Below are 24,782 nucleotides of genomic sequence, written 5' to 3' on the forward strand. Positions count from 1 at the left end.
TAGGAGATAGCATGCAACAGGTGAAGAGAGAGAGAGAGAGAGAGAGAGAGAGAGAGAGAGAGAGGTTTCGACCAAAGATAAAAATGCTTAAAAATGATGTGTTATTTTTTTAATGAAAAGCTTTTACAATATTTAAAGCAAAGTTGCCATGCAAAACTCTAGTGACTATCCATGCCTTAGGATATATTCCCATAGGCAATGGGCTTGAAACCTAACATATGGGACCTTGCAAAGTTTGGGAAAAATATGTCACCCTCCCTTGCATAACCATCCGCAATTGCATAAATGCTCTACTAGTCCACAATGAATTTTAAATTTGCTTAGGTTAGTGGTGTGTTATGAGTATAAAACATCGAGATAGTTGTGCTTTACTCATGAACCTAGCTTTTAGGGATACAATGTATGACACATAGCCATGCATGGCTCATGTACAAAGATGTCATCTAGCATTACTCCAATCCATGCTTTGATCAGTGAGTGGCGTGCCATATTATGATGATCGTTTATTGGATACTGAGCATGGCATCGAAGCTAAACAATTAACGAATGAGATCTTCCTCGATGGATGTATGAGTAGGCTGTATCACGAGTAGACCAGCATCTGCTTTTCAAAGAATGCTTGGCAATAGCCAAGACCTCGCACTAACCCATACTTCATAGAACATGTCAGTTTAACAAAGCAGGCAATAAATGAACCATATGCACCACTAAAGATGAACAAATTTACACATCCATTATTAGTTACAAAACAAATTAGAAACTTCACAATGTAATATCTTGACTGGCATTCTTGCCAATAAGAATAGAAACATTTACCCAGATGGATTTATGGAAAAAGCCCAGTTTCACACTTTCTTTTTTTTTTAAAGCCCAGTTTTACTCGACACTTTTTCTTCTTTTTTTTATTTGACGCCATGAAACATGGTTGGGCAAGGGCAGCGTACCAACAGGCAACATCCATGCCTAAGCATCACCATGGCCACCTAATTGATGCACCATGTGCTCGGGACGATGGAGAGAACTCGTAGCAACCAGCTCCTCGGGTGACCCACCCCGAGAGGAGGATGCACTTGAACCCATAACGCGTAAGTAGAGAGGCCAAAGCCTTACAGTTAGACCTCAAGACACTTCCTCTGGTTGAAATAAACAGAAAATAACGATAGATTGCTCACAAAAAGTAATTTCTTTCAAAAATACCATCATCTACAATTTTTACTTTTTTTAATACCAGTAAAAAAGCGTTTGAAGTTTAAATAGAAGAAACAAAATGTTACGTCCAGGGCTGCTCTGAGGCAGCCAAAAGAGTCCAAATACACGGGGGCTTTAAAATTTACCATCTTCTACACTAATTTCAATATCTGTGTTCATCAACTTATTGCTAAAGCTGAGTGTCCCATGGTAAAAAGGGACACAAGGGTAAGAATACAATGGCGACGCCCCACAAAGAGCGACCATGAATTGAAGATGGTGGATTTATGGAATGTGCTTCAACTTAATTAGTGATGAACATAATAGGCTTGCTAAGGCACACCCACAAGCCTCATTTTGAAATGCAAGGATTTTACAAACCTTCCCTTAAAAGTGTCTGCTTTTCATGGCTTGTGGAAGAGCCTCAAGAAGCCAATACAGCTTACTATCCTATGTGCCTGATGCTACAAAAACTCACACCAAGCCTCCAGGAACTAGGCTAGCTGTGGACAATAATTATGCATGTGCATATGTTACAAGCTGCCCCATACGAGAGTTATTCACTCTTCTAAAAATTGCAACAAAACTGCATGCCTCATTACGACTACAGACCTGCTTTATATCACAAGTAAATGTTAAATTCTGAATGTTCCTGGTCCAGAGCCGACGTCACGAAGATCATGCTTTTCACCTGTTCTTTCTTTGCACCGAAAGCATGGCCTGATCTTGAGCCAGCCAGACAGCTTCCAAAGAAGCGCTTTCCTGTTCCAGATTTAACCAACACTCCTTCATTTCTGTGCAGTGTGATGTTAGTAACACAATATGACAATTCCCCTACCACCTGCTCCAATTGAGTCAAGTTAACCAACCCATGGTGTAAAATATTCCTACCATGAAGAAGATGCAGTAGAGAACAATAAGACCAATTCCAAGGGCTCGCCCCAGCCTCATCCCCTGAAGAGGTAATATGACGAGAGCCCAGATCAGACCAATTGCAAGAAAGCCGTTTATGTAGAACAGACTACCATCCTTGTCAGCAATAAGGTATGGATTAGGCTCGGAATTCCAGCAACCAAGAATTAGGGAAAGGCCTAGCCCTACCACTGTATTGAAAAGCGGCCCTGCATAACAACCAGAAATGGCTATTTGAACACCGTCAGGTCCACTGCAAGCAAGAGCAAGATCGGCGACTAGGTCCCCCACAGAGTTTCCCCATGCCAACACTGTAAGTGCCAAGATCGAAGTGCTGATACCAAAAATACTTCCAAGACTTTGTAAAGATTCCACCAGCTCATTTGCAACAACATAAAACCATACAATACTCATGAAAAATCCGCCTGCTAGCCATAACGTGAGAAACTGCTGAGGAGGTTGCTCCTCATCTGTAAAGCAGAACGCAAGCGATCCCAGTATTACACCCAAGATTGCACCTAACCCTAAGGCCAGCAATGTGGAGTTCACATTGTTGGCATAATACAAGGCCCAAACTGCCACCACAAAAATAGGAGCAAGTGTGCAACTAGCTATTGCTAATTTCCGAGACCAACGCTCTTCTTCGATCACCGGAATGGTAAGACGTCGAGGAAGAGCCAAAGGCCACTCTATACAGTATTTGTAAAACACTAGCAGCCAGTGTTTCAGTTTGCCGCCTAAGGAATGATCATTAGGATCCTCCCATATGCGCTCCACTTCTGCCTCGATCTCCTGGCTATGCACATGATAATGAGTATGCTCATGAGTTTCATACGCATCTGCCCATTGAGGTCGCGCACTTTCAATAGCAGCTGCAAAGGTAACAAAGCCAGGGTTTCAATTAACAAATGGTCAAATGCTAGCATCCATGGGCCGACCGCACATGCAATCCAGATTACACTAAAACGATACATATAGAAAAGCTTTTCTCAAGCAAGGTAGAAGAGCACAAGAACAAGAATGTGATGGTCTGTTTCTTCTAGACTAAGCAAAAGTATTGATCAAGAAAGAAGACCTTCAGTGCCTTCCACCATATTTTCACCATCGCAAAGCATGTCAGAAGCACTCATCTCACCTCACTTATTCAGAGATGTACACCAAGCACACATTAATTAAGAACATAAGGCCATCTCAACAGAGCCTCACCTTTGATTATCAGGGGCTCCAGTAAGGAAGACCTCCGCCTATTGCGACGGCTGTGTAGGAGCTCAGCCGTCCAAACAAATGCAGCATAAATCACGTAGACAGAAAGATAACATATAGCCTCCCACAGGTACACCTTCCCATCCATAAGAACCAAAGTAAGGACCCCCACAGACACGAGCAAGAAAAATACATCTCGGATAAAACAAATCAGATCCAGTCTCACAAACCCCTCAGCAGCTGCTTGTGCTTCTTGGGCAGTCAAAAGGGTGGAGCTGTAAGGGATATCCTCCAACACAGACCCATTTTGAAGCTGTCCGTCCACAGCGCTGTCATTTACGGTGCGTGGAGCACATTCCTCATCAAGAATTTCGGGTTTCTTTCTCCTGAAGATGGCAAATTTGGGTTCCTTCCTACCCTTGCAAGTTACAAGGGCCACAGTGCCGGAAACAACTGTGGTAATAAACAACGCTCCGCCAAGGACACTGCCAAACCCAATGCTTCCTGTGCGATCTGAGGAAGCGAAAGCCGCGACACTGGCAAAAACATCCGGAGCCCCATTTCCGATTGCAAGAAGGGTCACCCCTGCGACAGCAGGGGATAGATTTAACACATCTGACAACTTCTCCAACGTGCAGCTGAAGTAGTCGGAGGCGGTGGTTCCCAGGAGATAAAACAACACTGCTAGCCACACAAGAAGCCCAAATGCGTGCAATGCCTGCGCGCTCTGCATCCTCACATGCTCAATTAAGGTCTTTTTGTATTTGGCATTACAGGGAAAGGACCCATTTTGACTTTCCCCTTCAATTTCTGCATCCCCACCATAACCTGCAGCTAAATATCTCTCTGCATGCGTGACTAGTGCCGTTTTGCCTGGCGTTCCAATGCCGCCCTGATTTGTTGGTTGAGCATCTGCGTTTTCTTGACGAGGTATTGATGAGACAAAGGTGCAATTTTGAATGAACATACCAACAGGGGAATTGCCTTCCGGAGCTTCTCTGGTGCGGACGTTGGCCCCAACAGCGCTTTGATGCAGAGGGAAGCGCCATCGCTGATGTTGGGACCAAGGGCGGGAGGAGTGCGTGGAGAAAAATGCGCCACCGGGTTTGGACAGGCAAATGGGCAAGAAAATGAGGGAACCCAAAAACCGTGCAAGGAGGGTATTAGGTGTCATGCTAAAGACGCATGGTAAAGAAACAGGGGACGCCGGCTATGGCAATGCAGAGCTCTCGCAGACATATTCTTCATGTAGCTCGTACACATGGGGGGAGCCCTCTAGTCCACGTGGCACCACTATGCGGCCCCATCTGACGCGTGTCAAATGAAGTCAAACTACGCCCTTGCCCAGCCGCGGCCAGCAGGATTTACAGTGTACGCGCACACACGCAGAGAAAAAGACCGCTCGTTGCCAAAGCTTGTGCTTTGCGAATCGGCGATGGCACGTCCCGACTGCCTAGGGCCTACCCTCACTGGTCCCTCAGCCTCCAGGCCCTTGTCTGTCCACGATTTTGTACACTCTCGAAAATAGTATACGCATAATTAACCACTGTCCCAATTCCGTTGCCTGCACTAATAACTAGGGAAAATTACCAAAACACCCCTCTAATTTGTGGAAATTCCCAAAATACCCCTCAAATTTCATAAATTCCCGGACTACCCCCAATATCTTGTCATAAATCCCCAAATTGCCCTTCAAATTTTCCAAAAGTCCCAAAATACCCCTGGTGTGAAATTAAATTTCTCCAAAGATTAAAAAATTTGTAGTTTTTCATAAGAAGACTCGTTGCTTATCAATATAAGATGCTCAATCCAAAATTTGAGTTGATATGTAGGCTTTGGAGATGAATTGCTTCATTATCTTTAGACATAATTGCCTTTTTTTTTGCGAGGTAATTTGTGACAAATTACATGCTAAGCACATAAAGTGTATCTCAATTGTCAAAAAAGAGTACAGATTAAAAAATCTTGAACAATCCAACCAAAATAGATACAAGGGTATTTTGGGAATTTTGAACTTTGAGGGGTATTTTGGTGATTTTCCCTGATAACTATTTACTGCGGGCGGTGGAGGTGAAGCTGTCTTGATGTGGGTGCATGCTCCCCTCTCTCTCTACCCCTCTCTCACCTCCCGAAAGCTGTCCCTCTCTCTCTCTCTCTCTCTCTCTCTCTCTCTCTCTCTCTCTCTCTCTCTCTCTCTCTCTCTCTCTCTCTCTCTCTGCCCGGAGACTCCAAGGGACACTGCCGGTTGAAGCTCATGCTGACACGTGTCGAGGGGGAGGGGCCGGAATCTCTTCCCCATTATAATTGTACTAGTAAAACGATGTCGCCTTCGACGACGGCATGATCCCTCTTACCCTCAAACCCCTTGGTTCCACTGTCTATTCAGAGAGGGTTTTGGATCACTGGCCAAAGTTCTGAGATACCAGGGCCAGAGATGCCTTGGGCTATTTTTATTGGAGTTGCGCAGACATAGGGATAGCATCTTGAGGAGACCAGACAGTAGGAGACACTCACAGACGGAGATCACTCATTTTTTCATACTACATATGCGGCATTCAGATGAGCAGGCATCACAACAGACTTCAGATTCCACCTATACCAAAGGTACACTAACTAACAGGGCACTGAGCTTGGGAGATCCAGACGCCCACGACTATGAGGGTCATCGCGACATCGGTGGAAGCTGCATCAGAGGGTTTGGATTGTTCTAGCACGACATGGGAGACGCCCAATCAGAGTACTCACTGAGGAGGACATTGATGAGATTCTCCAAAGACCGATGTTGGATATCATAGGATAGGATTCAGTTTCAGTTTTTTAGTCTTTTACACAAACATTGTATCAGATTCACCATTTGTAAACTCTTTTGTCTCATAGGTCACTTTGGCCTTTTGAAGACATTAATATATCATTTCATTTAATTTCATTTCTCTCTCTCTCTCTCTCTCTCTCTCTCTCTCTCTCTCTCTCTCTCTCTCTCTCTCTCTCTCCCCCCCCCCCCTTCTCGCCTGGAGATATTTCCCCCCTGCTTGGAGCCTCTACCTATTCATCCATATGGACTACCTGATTCGAGAGCCATCACCAAGGCTACCATGGCCCATTATTTTATAATAAAGTGGGCCGCCTCATGCATCTGGACTACCTGACTCAAGAGCCAACACCAAGGCCCTGGCCCATTTTTTTATAGTAAAGCATGCCGCCTCAAGCCTTTCGTGTTTGAAGAGCGTTGAGTTGCATGAGCCTTGGGTGGTGTGTTTAAGTGGGCCTACCTTGGGCCATGGTAGCCAATGTGGGTAGTGGGTAGTCGGAGTGTTAGGTTGGACGACAATGCTGCAAGCTGTAGACTGCAACCTTTGGAATCTCAAGGAGCCATACTCCAACTACTGGTTGATACTCTGCCTCACTGCTAGATGGATGAGGTTGCATGCAATCCTCTCTCTCTTTCCATGCACATGGATAAGATCTTGATTCCAGCATCTCAGCCTTTCATTTCATTTCATTTCATCCCATTTCATTTTGTTCCATTTCACTTTAGCTCACTTTCAGGTTTAGTTTTTCAATTTTCATTTTTTTAGTCTTTTACAGAGACATTGTATTAGATTCACCATTTGTAGACTCTTTTGTCTCATATGTCACTTTGGCCATTTGAAGACGTTAATATATCATTTCATGTAATTTCATCATCATCTCTCTCTCTCTCTCTCTCTCTCTCTCTCTCATGGAGGTATTTCCCTCCCGCTTGGAGCCTCTCACCCATCCGTGTTTTGTTGACCCGACTTGCAACGACCTCAAGGTTACCTGGTTACCCAATTTGCAATGACCTCAAGGTTACCCGATTTGCAACGACCTTAACCTAGGAAGGGTTTTCCAAACAAGAAGCAGATCAACCTTATCGGTGGGTTTTCTAACCTAAGGTCTGTGTTTCAAGAAGGTGTCTTTTTTTGTTTCAAGAAGATCAGCCTTTATCTAAAGGCTACTCCGACCTAAGAAGTGTACTCTTTGTGTTCATGGCTACACGAGCTTCGTCCCGAGGTAACCTCAGTGTCGTTGGAGTCGTAGCAACACCTCCGAAGGTAGACAACATCACCCACCTTCAAACCGAAGTCGAAAGCCTTCGTAAGGAGAATGACAAGCTGAAACAAAGGCTTTCAACTTTCGAAGCCCGGCTTGCTGCAATAGAGAGTCACAAGGAGGAGGAGTTGAAACACATAGAAATCAAATTCACAAAGGCAAAAGAAGAAGTAGAGACGATCGTCACAAAGGAGGTCAAAACCCAAGTAGAAGAGGTAATCTCTCGTAGGGTCGAAGATTGTGTAGCATCCACGTTACGTGAATGGCAACGACAGGAGGACATCGCCCTCAATGTTCGCATTGGTGGGCTCCCAAGAGATTGGAAAGGGGAGGGGGATCTCAAGTTTCATGAGTCATTTGCCCGCATCCAATCCACAATCCCGATGATACAATGTGATCCAGCAACAATCACTTCTCTTGCACATGAACTTCGCACCAATCATGCAATCTACACTTTCAAAACCAAGGTGGACCGAATCAAATTTCTTGAGAAATCAAGGCTTCTCAAAGACACCAAAATGTGGATTGCAGAAGATCTTACACCTACTCAACTAAAGCAAAAGAAGGTAGAACTACAAAAGATGCGAGAAGCGCGCACAACAGGGAAATGGGCAGTCAACCGAGGATGTAAAGCCATTATTCAAGAGTTTTGAACTCCCAAATCGTCTCCCTCCTCACCCCCTTCTGCATAGATTTTGTTCATCTTATCTTATCTTATCTTACCTTTTTTTGGACCCTCAGTCCTCAACTGAGATGTATCCCAAAATCCCCCCACATTTGTAATGTTTTGTCTTTGGTCCTATAGGTTATATATGACCTCGTGGACAATAATACAATCTCTCTCTCTCTCTCTCTCTCTCTCTCTCTCTCTCTCTCTCACAGCCGTTTTTTGACCTAGTAGACAGCAGTTCACTCTTTTGACCATAACTTGCTCATCCGAACTCTGATTTAGGTGATCTATAGCCTCAATCGAAGAGCACGAAGCCCTCTACGCATTGATGTAAAGACAGAATTTTTCTGTGTAATGGAAGGCTTTGCTGTAACAGCATCTCAGAACTGAAAAAACTGTCAAAACTTTGCGTTTTTGTTGCCGACTTGAAGGCAATGTCAGACAAAACTCGCAAGGGTGGAAAAGCCACACTCGCCATGGAGAATGATGCAAAATCTCCAAGTAATTTGGATGCTAATCCAACCACATCATCTACAACAACGGAAGCAATGATCATGGCTTACTTGATCTCGTTACAAGAAACCGTCAACAAACAAGGTGAAGAGTTGCGCGCACTTGCAATGGAGAATGGTACTTTAAGAGTTCTCGTTGTGGAGAATGAGCACCTCAAGAAGGTTCTTGAAATGCAAACAACACGCTTGATGCATCTTGAGAATGAAGTTCAAGAATGTAAACGCTCTCTTGTTGACATGAATGTATTGAAAGAGCGCTTGAGCAAAGTTGAGAGTGATCATGTATTGAAAGAGGAAACAATAGATACAATACGACATGATGTATGTGAGATGAGAAATGCATCCAAATCATGGGCTGATATATGTAAGGATAATGTGGTTTCTACATCTCCTATCACGCAAGCCGTTGTCCAAGCAAAGAATGTAGAGAATGTGGACACTCAAGAATTGCACGAACGACAAAAACGCTCAAAGAACATCGTCATTCGTGGAATCAAGGAGGAAAGCATGGAAACACCCCAATCTCTTGCAGTTGCTATTGAAGAGTTTTTTGCTACACACTTTGGCATGTCAGGAATCATGGCTTATGGTGCACATCGAGTTGGAAAACAAGGAGTCCCTCGCTCGGGAGAAAGACCTATCGTATGTACCATGGCTGATGAGGTAAAGAGAAAGATCATCCTTGACAATGGTTGGATCTACCTCAAAGGAACAGGTTGTAATGTATATGAGGATCGCACTATTATGCAACAAAATGTACGTCGCAAAGCATATGAGGAAAGAAGCAAGAAGGTTAAGGTATCACCTCAAGAAGAAAAGCCACTTAAGGAGGATGCAAGTCCACCCAACAAATAGGGACACATGATCTATGAGACCAACTCACGATTGCGAATAAGCTTTTGGAATTGTAACGGGTATCCATGGAATGCGGGAATTGGCATTGATGAGCTTACCAATGACTCCGATGTGATACTTCTTGTCGAAACATGGGAGCATGATGCGCAACGAATTCTTGGATTTGACAAATACGATGTGCATTCTTTGATGTGGGCCAAAAATGCAAAGCAACGAAGAGGCCAAGGAGGCGTAGCATGTATGACCAAAAAGGGTTTGAAAGATGTTTCCATTGTCAAAGAAGATAAGTATAAACGCTACTTATGGCTGAAAATCAGCCCACCAAATGGTCAAGTCATGTTTGTGGCCGGTTGCTACATTCCTCACTATGACTCCAACTTTTATGCTTGCTTGAATATGGATAGAGATCAACCCTTTGTTGAACTAGAGGAAGACATTGCTCATTTCAATCTTACTTTGTGTGCAATGGAAAGATAGATAGCCCTAGAGTGATGGACGTATATACAGTGCACGGGGGAAAAAACCTCCTAAAGAGGAAAAAAATGCCCCAACGGTCCTAGTGTGTTCATGTCATAATAACTAATATCTAATTCTCCTAAATAATTTTCTCATGTTAAACTGATCATTTAATATGGGGAAGTACCAGGGGAGAAAAAGCTAGAATATTGGTTAAGCTGGCAGACTGGCCACAGTAGGGATCCAAAGGAGGAAAATAGGGATCCAAAGGGGGGGCCATCTGCAAAAGAGCAATGTGCAACAATGGGCTTTAAAGACCCTAAGGTTCAGCCCATTAAGACTTCCAAAATGCTAAGGTTCCAAAATTCAAAGGTTGAGTCCAATGGTCAAGCTTAGGAAAATTGGATGCTTTGTGTGTGTACAAAAAGTCTTCAATGATTCCTACATAGGAGGGGGCGAGCCTTGCAAGTAGGGGATGAGAGAGAAAGACACACACACACACACACACACACTCACAAGTTTCATTCACACAAAGAGAATGAAGGACACATGTCAGCTCCCTAGCCCACATGCCCACAAGGTGCACTCAAATCCTATTGGATGGCCATGGAGGTGGACCAATGAGAATTAGACTAGAGTAAATCTAGTTTAATTCATTTAAAAACACTTAATAAAAGAACCAATAAGAATTAAGCTCTCTAGAACACTATCAGACAGTCTCGCAAGGGGTCCAATGAGCATTCAGCAGCCCAATGGCTTGCCTGATTCCTATTGGCCAGAAGACAAAGGGGTCCAATGAGAGTTTAGTTGCATTAATTAATTAGCTAAAGCTCTCACAAAAGGGGAAAGGGAGACACATGTCAGAATACTATCACTTATGCTCCTTAAATCCTATTGGCTAAGCCTGGAGGGGTCCAATGGGAAGCTAGGAAGAAGAAATAGCATGAGGGGTCGACCAAGAGAGAGAGGGAGCTGAATTCCTCAAGGTATTATCACTTACACACTCACACTAGCTCATGTGTGAAGCAAGAAGACTCTCTCTCTCCTTCTCAAGCTTTAATGGAAAGCTTATCACCTACTCCAAGCTTCTGAGAAGGGAGGCCTACACCAACAACTCTTGGCTTTGTGATGCAAATCCACTTCAATGCATGCTCATCTCCTCTACCATGCTAATTACTAAGCTATGCTATGTTAATATGAGTGATTATGTGAGGAGATGTACATCTTTCTCGTAAGACTACTCCTTCTTCCTCTCAATCTACTCTCATACCCCGCTAGCTGTTAACCCTCACGGCTCACGGACACCCTATCACCTACGACGGACATTGTATTATTTACCTGGTAGAGTCAAGTACCGGGCTTGTCGGTCCAATAGGAAAAGGGTAAGAGTGATCGCCGATGAGAGGCGCACTCTAACTGGAATATTGAAGGGATTAGTTGGCTAAGCATGGGCGCCCAAGTGTGAATGGGGCGAGCTTATATAAAAGTCAGCTAAACCTAAAATTCACTCATTCTCTCATTTGTGCAATTGAAGAGTGCTCTTGCTCCATCTCCATCTTCTTCTTCTTCATCTCCTTGTGTGTGGGTGTATGCTTGAGAGAGAGAGAGAGAGAGAGAGAGAGAGAGAGAGAGAGAGAGAGAGAGAGAGAGAGAGAGAGTGCGATCGAGCATTGCAGGGGCACGACGACGGTGAGGCGGTTGAGCACGGCGTAGCGGTGTCTCCCTCTTCTTCACGGTGAGGAATCCTCCATGACAAGAAGCGTAGAGCGGTGAGTGACACACCAACGTCATCTTTGAGCTTACTAGTTTAAGCTTGTTGTGTGCTTGGAGCCATTTGTGGCTCGCACGGGATGTATCGACAAGTTCTTTGCATTGATACGTGCAACATATGCGCACAATTTTGGTGCCGTTGCCGGGGAATGCCATACACTACGCTTGAATGGCACTCTGTGCTTCTTTTGTGGTGCAATTTCAATTGTAGGAAAGGTAAGGAAGGAGGGTGTGTGTGTTGAGAAGAAGGATTTTGTGTTATACTGTGTATTTTTTTTGTTAATGGAGTTTTCAAAGGTACTGTGTTTATTCTTTGTGTATTAAGGTTGTTAGTTTTCTTTGTTAATGGAGTTTTCAAAGGTACTGTGTTTATTCTCTGTGTATTAAGGTTGTTAGTTTTCTGTGTACAGTGAGTAGGAAGTAGATATGTGAGAGTTAATAGAGTGTGTTAGTGTGTAGCAGTAGGTGTATTAGTTAGAAGTAGGTAGATAGAGTGTGTGTGTGTGCTCTCGCGCAGGCCGCGGCGATCTTAAAAAAAAAATTAAAAAAATTAAAAAAACTAAAAAATAAAAATAAAAAATTTAAAGGTAGGACCGAGATCGGGAATATCTCCCAGACCCAAGCCCAAGCTCACGCTCGAGCCTAGGCCTTAGTCGCCTTTTAAAATTATGAATTTTAGCTTCACACGTAGCTAAAAATCAATTTTTTGAGGACCAACAAAACTTCAGATGTCCAAAAATTGTGTTGTAAAGCACACAACGACCCTCTAAGTGATACGCTCGTTTCAAGCTATCACACACTTTAATTTAAAAAAATTGATCATTAAAAAAATATTAAAAACGTAAAAAACACGAGTGAAAACGGACGCCTAAAAAAGTAAGCGGTTAACCTTCGAGGTTATTGGCCGACGCTTGTAGGGTGCCAAAGACACATGGATCTGCGCTCTGGTCGTGTGCTACACACGGAGAAACTAGAGAGAATTTTGACTTACGCGAGTTCTCAATATCCACCTACTTTAGGTTCCGGGCCCTCGACGGGGACCCAAGGTAGTACAAACCAAAACCCGAACATAGCGGCTAGTGACTCTTCCTCTGACTATGACATCATGGAGGGTTTCCCAATGCCTAATCCCGATAGCTCAAGCCAAGACATGCATGCCATGGGCCCGCGGTCCGGGCCGAGCGTGCTTAGCCGCCTGAAGGAAACCTTTAGTAGAGCCACTCGCTCCGAACATGGAGCTAATGATGTAAATGAGGGGGGTGGGGAAGTAAATTCTCCATTCGTGACCAATGTAGACCCTATACCCTTAAAGAATGTACACATGAATACTTCATTCACTACACCTCCTGACTCTTCAGAGTTATTTCCCTCCGAGGTCATATTACCCGATGGTAGAAGCCTTACCGAAGTGCAAGAGGTTGAGCGATATATCCTTGCAGCGAGGGAAAAGGAAGTCAAGAGCTTACGCAAGGTGGAGCAACGAAGAGAGTTAAAAGCGAAAGCCCCTATGTCAATATCCTTGCTAAGAGAGCAATCGAGTGCTCCTGACTTAGCAACCGCTAAGGGCCAACCCCTAGAAAGCAACATTGCATCTAGCTCAAAGGACACCCCTAGCACCTCAATCCTAGATGGAGTGTTCTTAAATGAGAACTGGGAGTACGAACTACAAACAGAAACTCTGACGGACCTATACACAGGTCACACCTATCACGTGGGTTGGTTAGATGTCCTACAATCCACAATGGGTGCTACTAGTGTGAAGGATCAACAACAAAGAGTTTGTGAGGTCATCCATAGGGTCATTGAGTTAGAGAGACAGAACAAGGGGATCAACATGCCTTCAACGGGTCTCATGAGATTCTTGGATACAAGGAAGGCTAAACAACCGACCTTATCACAAATGGAGACTCCCTCGGTAAGTCCTATGGATCCCCCATATGTTGTTTTGCCAGGGGTCTCAGTGCAATCTGAGCCCACAAGTGGTAGCTTTACCTTTCTAGTCTAGTTCATCTTTCCCTTAATGACACCACGACTACCATACCTACCCCAATGATGGGCATGCCGAGAAACACGCCATGGACCTCATTTGTTAGTAAAGCACCGCTACATGGTAGCTCAATGCCTGCAACAGTACCTACAAGTGTGTACCAATCATATGCACCTATGGGTCATCACACTCATGTAGTCCCTACCCCTCCCATTGTTTCAACTACCTATGCTCCACAACCACAACACCCAAGTTCTTATTTCCATGGGACTATACCGACTAGCATTAGCATGTCACATCTGACGTCTGCTATGCCTAGGGCCACCCATATGAATTATGGACCACCACATGGCACAACATCGTACCCAACGTGGACCCGAAGGGATTCGTATGCGCCAAGCCCAATGCCAATACCTACTTCACATGTAGTCTCTGGAGCACCTTCACCCACGGTGCCTGCTCACTTAGGTGACTTGGCAACATTTGCTCAAGCTATTGGTCGATATATTGCGGAGAATATGCGTAACACGCCTGAGAGAGATCCTAGAAGTAAAGCAGTACAAATAGCCAAGCTCACACAAAAATTTAGTGGAGACGAGGATGTGAGAAACCATATCGAAGTGTTTGAACAAATATGCAATTCTCTAGGAGAACACAATGACCTACATAAGAGCAATGCTTTAAGCCTAACCTTAAGTGGAAAGGTTGGGGATTGGTATAGAACCCTAAGGGTGGAAGAAAAAATGATTTACCCTACTCTTAGGAGACTGTTCTTGAAAGAATACATACGAGAGAGAGTACTTTGGGGTGTAGCCTCTCAGCTCCAGAAAGCCCAACGAAAGGAAGGAGAGTCGGTGAGAGACTTTATTAGTCTCTTGAAGATTTTGAATTCTCAATGTAGTCCAAATGAGTGCTTCAACAATAACCAATTGCTTGATAGATTCATTAGGGGATTACGACATGAGGATATCTACAATGGCTTAGTCATTAGAGGTGTCACCACTTGGGAAGCAGTCACCACCAATGCAATCCAATTGGAGGATAATTTAATGATTCAAGGAGAAAGAGTGTCTGTTGAGTCTAAATCTATTAGCTCACAAGCATCGCGACATCAGCCAATGACACTAAAGCCTATTGCTAAGGAGCCAAAGATATCTGAGATGACTTTAGCAGATCTCACCAAGGCTATTCAAGAGAGTATTCGAGACAATCCTTCTCCGCAAAACAATAATATGTATCCAAGAAGGGAGCAGCAATGGTGCTCAGTATGCTATGGACTGCATAGTACTAGTGAATGCCCTACTTTTACAGTAAAATTCAATAGGAATTGCAATGCATGTGGAAGGTATGGTCATCAAGCTAAGGATTGCATAGTATTTAAGCGCACGATGGCCAATAGACCAACCTTAGCATGGACAGACACACCTCGAGTTCCTGCATTGATGCCGACCCCACCTCTTGAACAAACAGCACAACACATGGTACCTAGGACCCAAAATGTTGTTCAAACAACACCCTTACCACCTCCAGTGCTAGGACCGCAACCACCACAACCGAAAATCACTTCAGTGAATCAAGTGGGTTGTGAGTCATCTATTTCTTGTTCGGAAGGTTGTGACTAATATATAGATCCTAATATTGCCTATGGGCTGGATGTGCTTGAAGAAAGTCCACAATACTACATGGAGGACTATTGGGGACAAGTCAAACTTGTATATCAAGTAGCTGCTCTTGCGGCAAGAGGCCAAAATATCAATTACACTGCTAAGAGACCACCTCTTCAATACTATGAGTGTGGAGGTCCACATCGTGTAGCCGAATGTCCTATTAGGCTACAAAAGAACGCCACACTAATGCAAACCAATCAAGCGAGCATGTCTACAATGCCGATACTCATGTGTAATCGATGTGACATAGATCATTTGATTGCCCAATGTCCAAATAATCCGAATGCACCGAAGATCACGCCATTAAACTTGATTGAAGTTACCGAGGAGCCATCACCAAGTACACATGTGGTACCAGTAAACGTACTCACACGATCGATGCTCCAAAAACAAAATTATATTCTTGAGGAAAGAGACACGGCATCAATTTCCCAATCTCAAAAAAAGAAGAAAACATGAAGAAAGAGATCGCAAAAAGCAACGAAATCAGACCCAGTTCAAAGACCAACATAGGGACCGGTGACGACCCCGTATATATGAATGACGCTGAAGAGGATTCTGATTCAGGAGAAACTATGGAGACCAAAACGACCACTAAGATAGAAACTACCAAGGAAGATCTTCATGAGCCACAATGGTCAGGATCCAAGAAGAAGATAGGAACTTATCCAAACCCTACAGAGGAGATCGAGCAAGTCAAGCAATTAAGGAGTTTGGTAGAAGATACCCAAAGGGATCTAGAGCCAGCACCTAGGAAAATCCAGATTACAGACACCGTGTTCTCTACACAACAACAACCTCACCAAGTCCATAGACCCTTAGCCATACCTAGTGTCATCCAAGAAGAAAGTGACTTAAAGTCATGGGAAAGTGGGCGTACTCACTTCTTGATGGAAAGAATGTTTACAAAGGGACTACCTGATCCTATCGAAGAAATGGAGATCCCATCTTCCCCACGTCAAGGGACTAAAGTCCAAAAGGTGCCATTAAACATTGCCAAATTGATGGATTTCATGTCTTCAGAAGTTAGAACCACCATCATGTCCAAACTATATAAAGACCCTGAGCTAGTCTCAGCTCTTCGAGCCTTCCTCAATGGAGAACTAAAGTTTGGGCTACCACAATTTGCCAAGATGGATGGAGCTGGCGAGATGCCAATAGAGGAGGAACACTTAGATCCACAACCCAACCTAGATGAGAACCTTGTTATAGAAATACATGTTAACAAGTTGGGACAATACTTTGAGGGAGATGAATCCAATGCAACCATACCAATCACTACTAAGGGATTAACTGTGAAGGGAATCCTTGATGGTGGCTTTGGGGTTAGCATTGTGACTAAAAAGTGCTGGGAAACTATGGGAAGACCTTACCTTGCAACCACAACCATAGTAGTGAAGATGGCCAATGGGTCTATTGTTAAACCTATTGGGATGCTAGAAGATCTCAAGATCAATGTCTTTGGACATAAAATAAGGATTACCTTCATTGTTATGGATTTCTCCAAACACACTATGGCATTGGAGATGATCTTAGGACGTCCTTTCATGAGGAAAGCAAAAATGGTGCATGACTGGTCTAAAAACCATGTCTACTTGCAGTTCCAAGACTCTGTCATTCGAGTGGATCTTGTTACTGGTCGAGCAAATCCTCTAGGAAACAAGTTTATAATTGATCATAGATCTGACACCACAGCTCACTCGGCCCCATTGCAGTATTGTTACACGTGTAAAGCAGACACTGATGTTGGGGAAGATTCTCCTTATATGGATGTACTACCTGGGATGACTGAGTCGGACAATGTGGATTGGGTCCACCTAGTAGCAACCATAGACACTTGGGGAAACAAGGGGACGACCTGGGTAACACCTGAGGGAGATGAAATGCACGTACCCTTAAATATGCTACAAGCAATGCATATAGCCTCTGACAAGAATCATCCTAATGTCACGAAGAAAACATACAAGTGGGTCCCTAAAGCTTCTTTAGCGACCATAGCTAGTGCTAAAAAACAGAATCCTTGTAAGAAATGTTCCACTTGCTCCAAGAAAAGTAAGGAAACGTGGCGGTGGATTTCTAAACGACTATTGGAAGCCCAAGGCTACTATCAAGGAAATGATCAAATATGGGTGCCAAAACATAGATTGTGTTCTTACCTGTCACCTGACCCATGTGAGCCCAATCATGTAGCTCCAAAACAAATTGACGATCATGGAAAGAAAAAAATCATAGAATGCTACACACCCGCTTCAGAGCTAGTTTGAGTACCGAAGAAAGAACGATTTGTTCCACCTAGTTCAGGAACAACGAAATCAAATGAAGCTTCTTGCTCTACGTGTAGTTCCTATACAGAAATAGAAGCTTCAACACAACCTCCACCTACCATTGTACATATCCATACAAGCAAGAAAGAGTTTGCACCTCCCGTTGTAAGTTCACCACCTACACAATGTTGCAAATAAAATGATGGGAGAGTACCTTACCACCCTTGCAACTCGACGAGGCACCTAAGGTAATAGAAAACTACTGGAAAAATTCCTCTCCTATTACCAATTGGAACAATTGGTTTTAAAGGGTGACGAGAACATTTCGAACGGTATGATCTACCCAAGGAAGGGGGGAGTGTTTGCTGACATCCATCATTCACTTGCTTCCCTCTCAACCTTCCTCCCTGACCTCTCAATATCCCAATCTTAGGGAATGTATATATATAGCCTTATACTCACTAAAACAAAAAAAAGAGCAAGAGCAAAAAGCAAACAAGTATGCACAATAAAAGTCAAAACATTTGACCCAGACCTACACATTCACATTCGGTACAGTGAAACAGAAACCTATGTCATAAAACACCTTTGATCCTCATCACTCGAGTGATGAAGGGTAGGTAGAATTAGTACGATAGGAGTGTTTCTGTTTTAGAGTTGAGTGATTAGTAAAGTTCTTTTTTTCCACTGATGTGCCTCCTAGAGGTATTCTTTGTGTTTTCTAGTGTGTACAGGAACGTGTTGCTGTGGTTAGGATTTGGACCTTCATGGGATCTTTCTCTTGTTCACACTTCAAATCAAGCGCGACCATCAACACAAACAGGTGTTTCTTGTCCATTAGCATTGCCCCTTATCTTTTTGCATCCATGTTTGTCTGCTTTAATTGTGATTGGTAGCATAATATTCAACGCATTTGCTTAGTATCAAACATTAAATTCAATGTAATTTTTTGTCATAAGCACTTGTTTGGTTTAAAAATCAAGCTGTCCGACTAAGCTAGTTTGACCAAGCTAAGTGTTAGAGATCTTCTCTTAATACCATGGGGAATGCCTTCCTAATTATCAATGGTTACTTAGGTTCTTAATCCGATTTAGGCAGCATTGTGTGAAATGTACTAGGGCTTTCTAGTGGGCTTAGTCCCTATTGACCTTTAGCTTAAGTATTATAAAGGGAGTTTACTAGTGTGATGAGCCTGGGGAGGGTAACGGTGTTATATGACCCCCCAAAGGGACAAATTTTAAAATGCCAAAAAAAAAAACAAAGTGCCACAATGTAAAATCTTAAGCTGGAAGAGAAACCTCAGTTTGATTTGGTACTTCACTCACATGTATCGCCTATGGTACTAGAGCCCTAAAGGTTCCCAGTGTGGGTGCTTTTCCTTGAAAAGCAAAAAACCCAAGGCATACAAAATAAGCACACACATCAAAATTGAATCACTGTGAAAAGACCTTGGGGGGTCAAAGAAAAGGTAATGAGTCAGGCGATGATTTCGTGAGAAATTCCTTTTATCGTAGCTTAACTACAAGGTCTTCTAGGTATAGCCTCTAGTCAGCCCTCGAACATGAAATACTTGGCTCTCGCGATTAAACAACTTAATTAACCAGAGAAAATTGATAAGCTTACCCATGGTATTAATAGTCGATCTTTAGTGCCTTTCGATCGTTAAATTAGCGACCCCGAACTTGTTTAATTTTTTACCTTTACAGCTGTTTATGCGTTTGATTATATTGCATTTTAATGTTTATTGCTGACAAATGATTTAAAATTCTGTTACCAATCAAATTGTCTGCCTACAACTGCATATGCTTTTTAATTGCTTATGAGACTGAAATTATTGTGCCAATGTTGTTTGATTTTGCAGTGACTGAAGGAGGTTAAGGACATTCATCTCAAAAGCTCTACCACCTCGACAAACGAGCTTCAACTCAATAGCTTCCAAGGACGGAATCTACATCAGGAAGGGGGGCATGTTAACCCTCACGGCTCATAGACACCCTATCACCTACGACGGACATTGTATTATTTACTTGGTAGAGTCAGGTACCGGGCTTGTCGATCCAATAGGAAAAGGGTTAGAGTGATCGCCGATGAGAGGCGCACTCTAACTGGAACATTCAAGGGATTAGTTGGCTAAGCATGAGCACCCAAGTGTGAATGGGGCAAGCTCATATAAAAGTCAACTAAACCTAAAATTCACTCATTCTCTCATTTGTGCAATTGAAGAGTGCTCTTGCTCCATCTCCATCTTCTTCTTCTTCTTCTCCTTGTGTATGGGTGTATGCATGAGAGAGAGAGAGAGAGAGTGCGATCGAGCATTGCAGCGGCACGACGGTGGTGAGGTGGTTGAGCACGGCGTAGCGGCGTCTCCCTCTTCTTTGCGACGAGGAATCCTCCACGACAAGAAGCGTAGAGCGGTGAGTGACACACCAACGCCATCTTTGAGCTTACTAGTTTAGGCTTGTTGTGTGCTTGGAGCCATTTGTGGCTTGCACGCGGTGTATCGGCAAGTTCCTTACATTGACACATGCGACATACGCACACACTAGCTCTCACCTCTTCGAAGGTGTGTGAGGTCTTGGGTTTGAGACCATGAGGGAATTGATGTTGTGTTTTATAAGTGTTTGCTTAGTGCTTGAAGCTTCCATCTTCATTGCACTAGCTATTTATTAAAGGAACACAAAGAATTATATTGTAAATTGTCTCCCTTGATGGGGGAAACCTATAATACAAAGCCTTTTGGAGGAGGGACCGGCTCCATGTAAATCCGGTCCTCAACTATTGTCAATAGCTTAATTTCTCTCTCTTTTGAAGTATTGTTCATGCTATCTAACTAGGTGTTATGCTTTTTGTTGCTCTCTCCACCCAAGCACTCTTGCTATGCTCATTAGGAACCTATTCTAATGAAATGCTCACTATGTTCATGTTATTTTCCGCTATACACAAGTTACTAGGCCATTAATTGTTACATTGGTATCAGAGTACAAGGTTTCTCTTTTCTTGCTCAAGAAGGGAGGTCCTCAAGCTAGCTATAAATGGTTGGTATTATCAATTGCAATTGAGTAAGTAGAATAGGTATTTTTCAGCCTTGCAGTGTGCCCACCTTCCTGCAGATAACGGGCCATCACCGTTGAGAGCTATGGTCTTAATAGTGGAGTCCTACGGGGCTTGCCTACGGCTTAACTACTATTGAGCTATTAGAAGCTTGACAGGAGTTGGTGCAGTTTTGGTGTTGAAATACCCTCTCTCCTATTCCTTGCAATTAATGGTATTCGAGCCACGGATACAATAGCTTGAGTGCTTTTCTAAAGGGGTAAAGAGGAGTAGCGACTAGGGCTTGAAGTGCCAAAGTACACCTAAAAAAATTTACACCTAAAAGTTGGTAGAATGGCTGACAATAGTAAAGAGAGTGAAATTAATGTTGATAGCTTTGATTTTGCTAATGAGTAGGCTACTAATGATGCCCCTATGCTTGTTAACTACCTTGTTTTTAGGCTTCAACGAGCCATGGGCAATCCATCCCTCCAAAGTGAAGTGCAACGGCGGCTTTGTGCTCATGGTATTCTCCAAACTCCCCACCATGACGAGAGAGTACCTAGGAAGCCTCCTTGCGAAACTTCCAAAAGAGGCCTCTCGACCATTAGGGAAGAAGAAGAGGATCCATACGAAGGGCTCAAAAATTTGCTTCTTGATGACGCATCTCCTTCTCAAAGGAGAACTCAAGAGCCCCCACCGAAGGAACGAGAAATAAGTTAGTCTCTTGCCACCTCAGCGGAGATGGCTCCACGAAGACGGTGGGAAAAACGCTCTCCATCACCTCCTAAATGGAGAAGACCATCGCACACTTCTCCACACCATAATTCAAAGAGGGATGACAAAAAGCAAGAGAAGAAAAGGGTGAGAAAGAGGTCACCCTCTTCTCCATCTTCTTCATCATCTTCCTCTTATGAAGAAAGTGATGGTGCCGACAAGAAAGACAAAAGCAAGAAAAAGGCGAGAAAGAGGTCACCCTCTTAGTTATCTTCCTCAAATTCTTCATCTTTTGAAAAAAGCGACGGTGCAACTTTTGAATCATAAAAAAGAAGAGGCCATAGTATCCTCTAAGCTACGCCATGTAGCTATGCATTTTCAAAAGTCCACTAGGCAATGGTGGTCTAGTCTACGGGCAAACGGTGAAGCTCCACGAACATGGAAAGCTTTAAGAGCTTCCATTATGAAGCAGTTTTTGGCCACCAATGCCAAAGACAAAGTACTCACCAAATGGTGAAGCTTGAAGCTCTCTCCCTACGAATCCATTCACAAATATGTAGACAAGTTTTGGGATTTACATCTCAAAGCCACTGTCTTCAAAAAGATGGATTTTGGAGAGCAAAAACAACAAAATTTGTGTGCGCTTAACTGAACAAATGGCGGAGTATGTCAACTCCCAAAGGCCACGCACTATATCTGCGGTTATACACCATACTATGGTGGCTTCTTGAATCAATTTCCAAACAGGGACTAAGAGAAATTCTAAGCCCACAGAAAACAAGGGTTCTAATGAGCCTAAGGGGAAGGACAATGTCCAAAAGTCTCCTAAGGGCAATTCCAATAACAACAAATCTAAGGAGAAGGGAGTTTACAAAGGCAAAAATAAACTCTCTCCTAAAGAGCTTGAGCGTTATCGCAAGGATAACCATTGTTTCAAGTGTGGCGAGCAAGGGGATGTGTAACGTGCTTGTCCCCAAAAGAACACCCGCCATGATCCTCTTAGAGCTACCTTGGTCAAAATCCAAGAAGAGGAAGCTCACCACAAAGGATCTCCTCTATGCCATGCTTGGGGAAATGTAAGAGAACATGATGTTTTTTATTCTTTTTGACCCTGGTTCTACTCACAATTTCATATCCACAGAGTTGGCCACCACGCTAGGCATCCAAGCCTATGAGATGGGAGATGTCCTACCCGCAGATGGTGCTTTCAAGGGGCAAGAAGCTTCAGTCACTCCCTTAATTGGGAAATTGAGGCTCCATGTCCAAAGCTATGTGGACAAAGAGGACCTCTTTATCTCTCCTCTCAAGCAAGAGGATGTAATCCTAGGGGCACCATGGTTTGATCGCATGGCTGCCAATGCTAAATTCCCTAAAAGGAGAATCTACTTTAGGTTCAAGGAAAAAGATATGTACATAGATGCTAAGGAAATGGGTAACACCATACCCATCGTACATACGCAAGCTTTCAATGAGTCAATAAAGAGCTCTATTTCCATGTACATGATTTTTGTTAAAGATTCTCAAAATGAACCTAAGGCTTTAGCAAAAGAAAATATAAACAACCACAAGGAATTAGAGTTAACCAATTTTCTCAAGGGGTTTCAAGATGTCTTTATTGACGACATCCCTTGTGAACTACCTCCTAAACGAGGCAATGATGGCCATGCAATTGAACTTCTTCTAGGAAGTTCACCGCCTAATAAACCTTCTTATAGAGTTTCTCAAGCCAACAAGAGGAGATTATGCAGCAAGTGCATGAGGTAGTTGAGAAGTGCATGGTTAGGCCTAGCTCATCTCCATTTTGCTCCCCTGTGTTATTAGTGCAAAAGAAAGACGGCACATATCGTATGTGTGTCGACTATAGAGCACTAAATAGGATCACTATCAAAAATAGGTTTCCCGTTCCACGAGTAGAAGACCTATTTGATAAGCTACAAGGGTCCACCTACTTCAGTAGGATTGACCTAGAAAGTGGCTACTATCAAATAAGGATAGTTGATCAAGATATTATAAAGACCACATTTTGCACTACGTTTGGTCTTTACGAATACATTGTTATGCCTTTTGGCTTGACCAATGCAGCAGCCACATTCAATCGGTTGATGGAGAAGCTATTCAGGCCTCACCGAACCTTTACTGGAGTGTTCTTTGATGATATTATCAATCTACTCTAATTCACTAGATGAACACATCAAAAGAAAAGTGAAATCAGATTTCCTGAAATTAGCTTTGCAGAGGATGAATTTTTGGAAAACATATCAGTTCAAGAGGAGTCTCCACCAAAAATATCCCTACATGTGAAAATGCTACAGAAAGGTGTTGAAAAAACATTGAAGGAGTTTACAGATGCTGATTCTGCTGATCGGCAAATTCAGACAAAAAATCAGACCACTATGCCAGGTGTTGCGGACGATCAAGCGAATCAAAATTTTGGTTTTGAATGTTTTGAAGGACATATTCTGATGTCACAGGTTGATGTCAAGCAAGGATATGTTGCAGTTGTAAAGAATTGGAAGAATCAGATTGATTGTTGTTCCAATCTAAATAGGAATGAATCAGGAAAAGGTATCACATATCAGATTCAGCATGAGGAATGTCAAGAGCAAGTCTTTAAGGAGTATAAAATAGGTTTAACAGGTTTTGTGGAGCATGCAATGATCTTTGAATTGCAAAATGATGAAATATCAATGGATGTGCATTCTGAAATTGATGTGGGACAAGTTGTTCTCAATCCAAACATACTTTTATTGGAGGATGTTTGTTTTAAAGCTGATGATGTAGTAGAAGTGGATTCTTACAGAGTGGATTGTCAGATTTGTATGGCAAAATATCAGAATTCAGATTTTCATGTGTTCCAGATTTTGGAGTTGCTAATTTTGGAAGAGGAATGTGCTACAAATGCATATGATCAAAATTTATTGTTTGTGGATCCGATTTCAACTCAACAGATTCAAAGGATCTGTGCGGATTATAAGAAGCTTATATACCTGATTTTAATGGATATTCAAAAATTTCAGACAAATTTGCATGTTCAAAAATTGCAGGCGGAATTGAGAAATGCATTCAGTGGACTGTGCTTTACTAAGGAGGATAATCAGATTTTGAAAATACATGATTGGATAAATTTCATTGGAAGTGCGGAATATCAGCAGTGCAACGGATTTGTCAAGTATTTGCAGAGCAGTATTTTCCAGAGGGAATGTCAATTGATGTGCATAAACAGGTGGTGGATGTGAAAAAATAGGTTGCGGATATGGGAGAATTGATGGTGGATGATAAGAATATGGAATTTCAGGAGTTGTTTTCCAGATCTGATATTGAAGGAATGGTTTTTTTAGTTAAAGTGTCCATGTTAATGTTGATTCTGATGGTTTTGCAATTTTTCAACAAGGAGGATGATCTGGTGGAGTTTATGAGGAGTTTTTTCAACAAGGAGGATGATCCGATGGAGTTTATATGGTCTTTTTCCATCAAAGTGGA

General features: G+C 42.9%; 2 protein-coding genes across 2 annotated transcripts; one reads left to right on the forward strand and one right to left on the reverse strand.

Moving 5' to 3' along the window:
* Positions 1–1,317: 1,317 nt before the first annotated feature.
* LOC147436841 (cation/calcium exchanger 4-like) lies at positions 1,318–4,717 on the reverse strand. Its single transcript, XM_086486243.1, has 2 exons — positions 3,307–4,717; positions 1,318–2,972 (listed from the first exon to the last, which is right to left on the reverse strand). Exons 1-2 carry the CDS (start codon positions 4,475–4,477, stop codon positions 2,044–2,046), a joined length of 2,100 nt encoding a protein of 699 aa, XP_086342369.1. The 5' UTR covers positions 4,478–4,717; the 3' UTR covers positions 1,318–2,043.
* A 19,047-nt stretch (positions 4,718–23,764) lies between these two features.
* On the forward strand, positions 23,765–24,538 carry LOC147436842 (uncharacterized). Its single transcript, XM_086486142.1, has one exon. It carries the CDS (start codon positions 23,765–23,767, stop codon positions 24,536–24,538), a length of 774 nt encoding a protein of 257 aa, XP_086342268.1.
* Positions 24,539–24,782: the final 244 nt, after the last annotated feature.

This window comes from Adiantum capillus-veneris, chromosome 17 (assembly GCF_014529385.1).
Source record: "Adiantum capillus-veneris isolate H3 chromosome 17, ASM1452938v2, whole genome shotgun sequence".
Classification (NCBI taxonomy): domain Eukaryota; kingdom Viridiplantae; phylum Streptophyta; class Polypodiopsida; order Polypodiales; family Pteridaceae; genus Adiantum; species Adiantum capillus-veneris.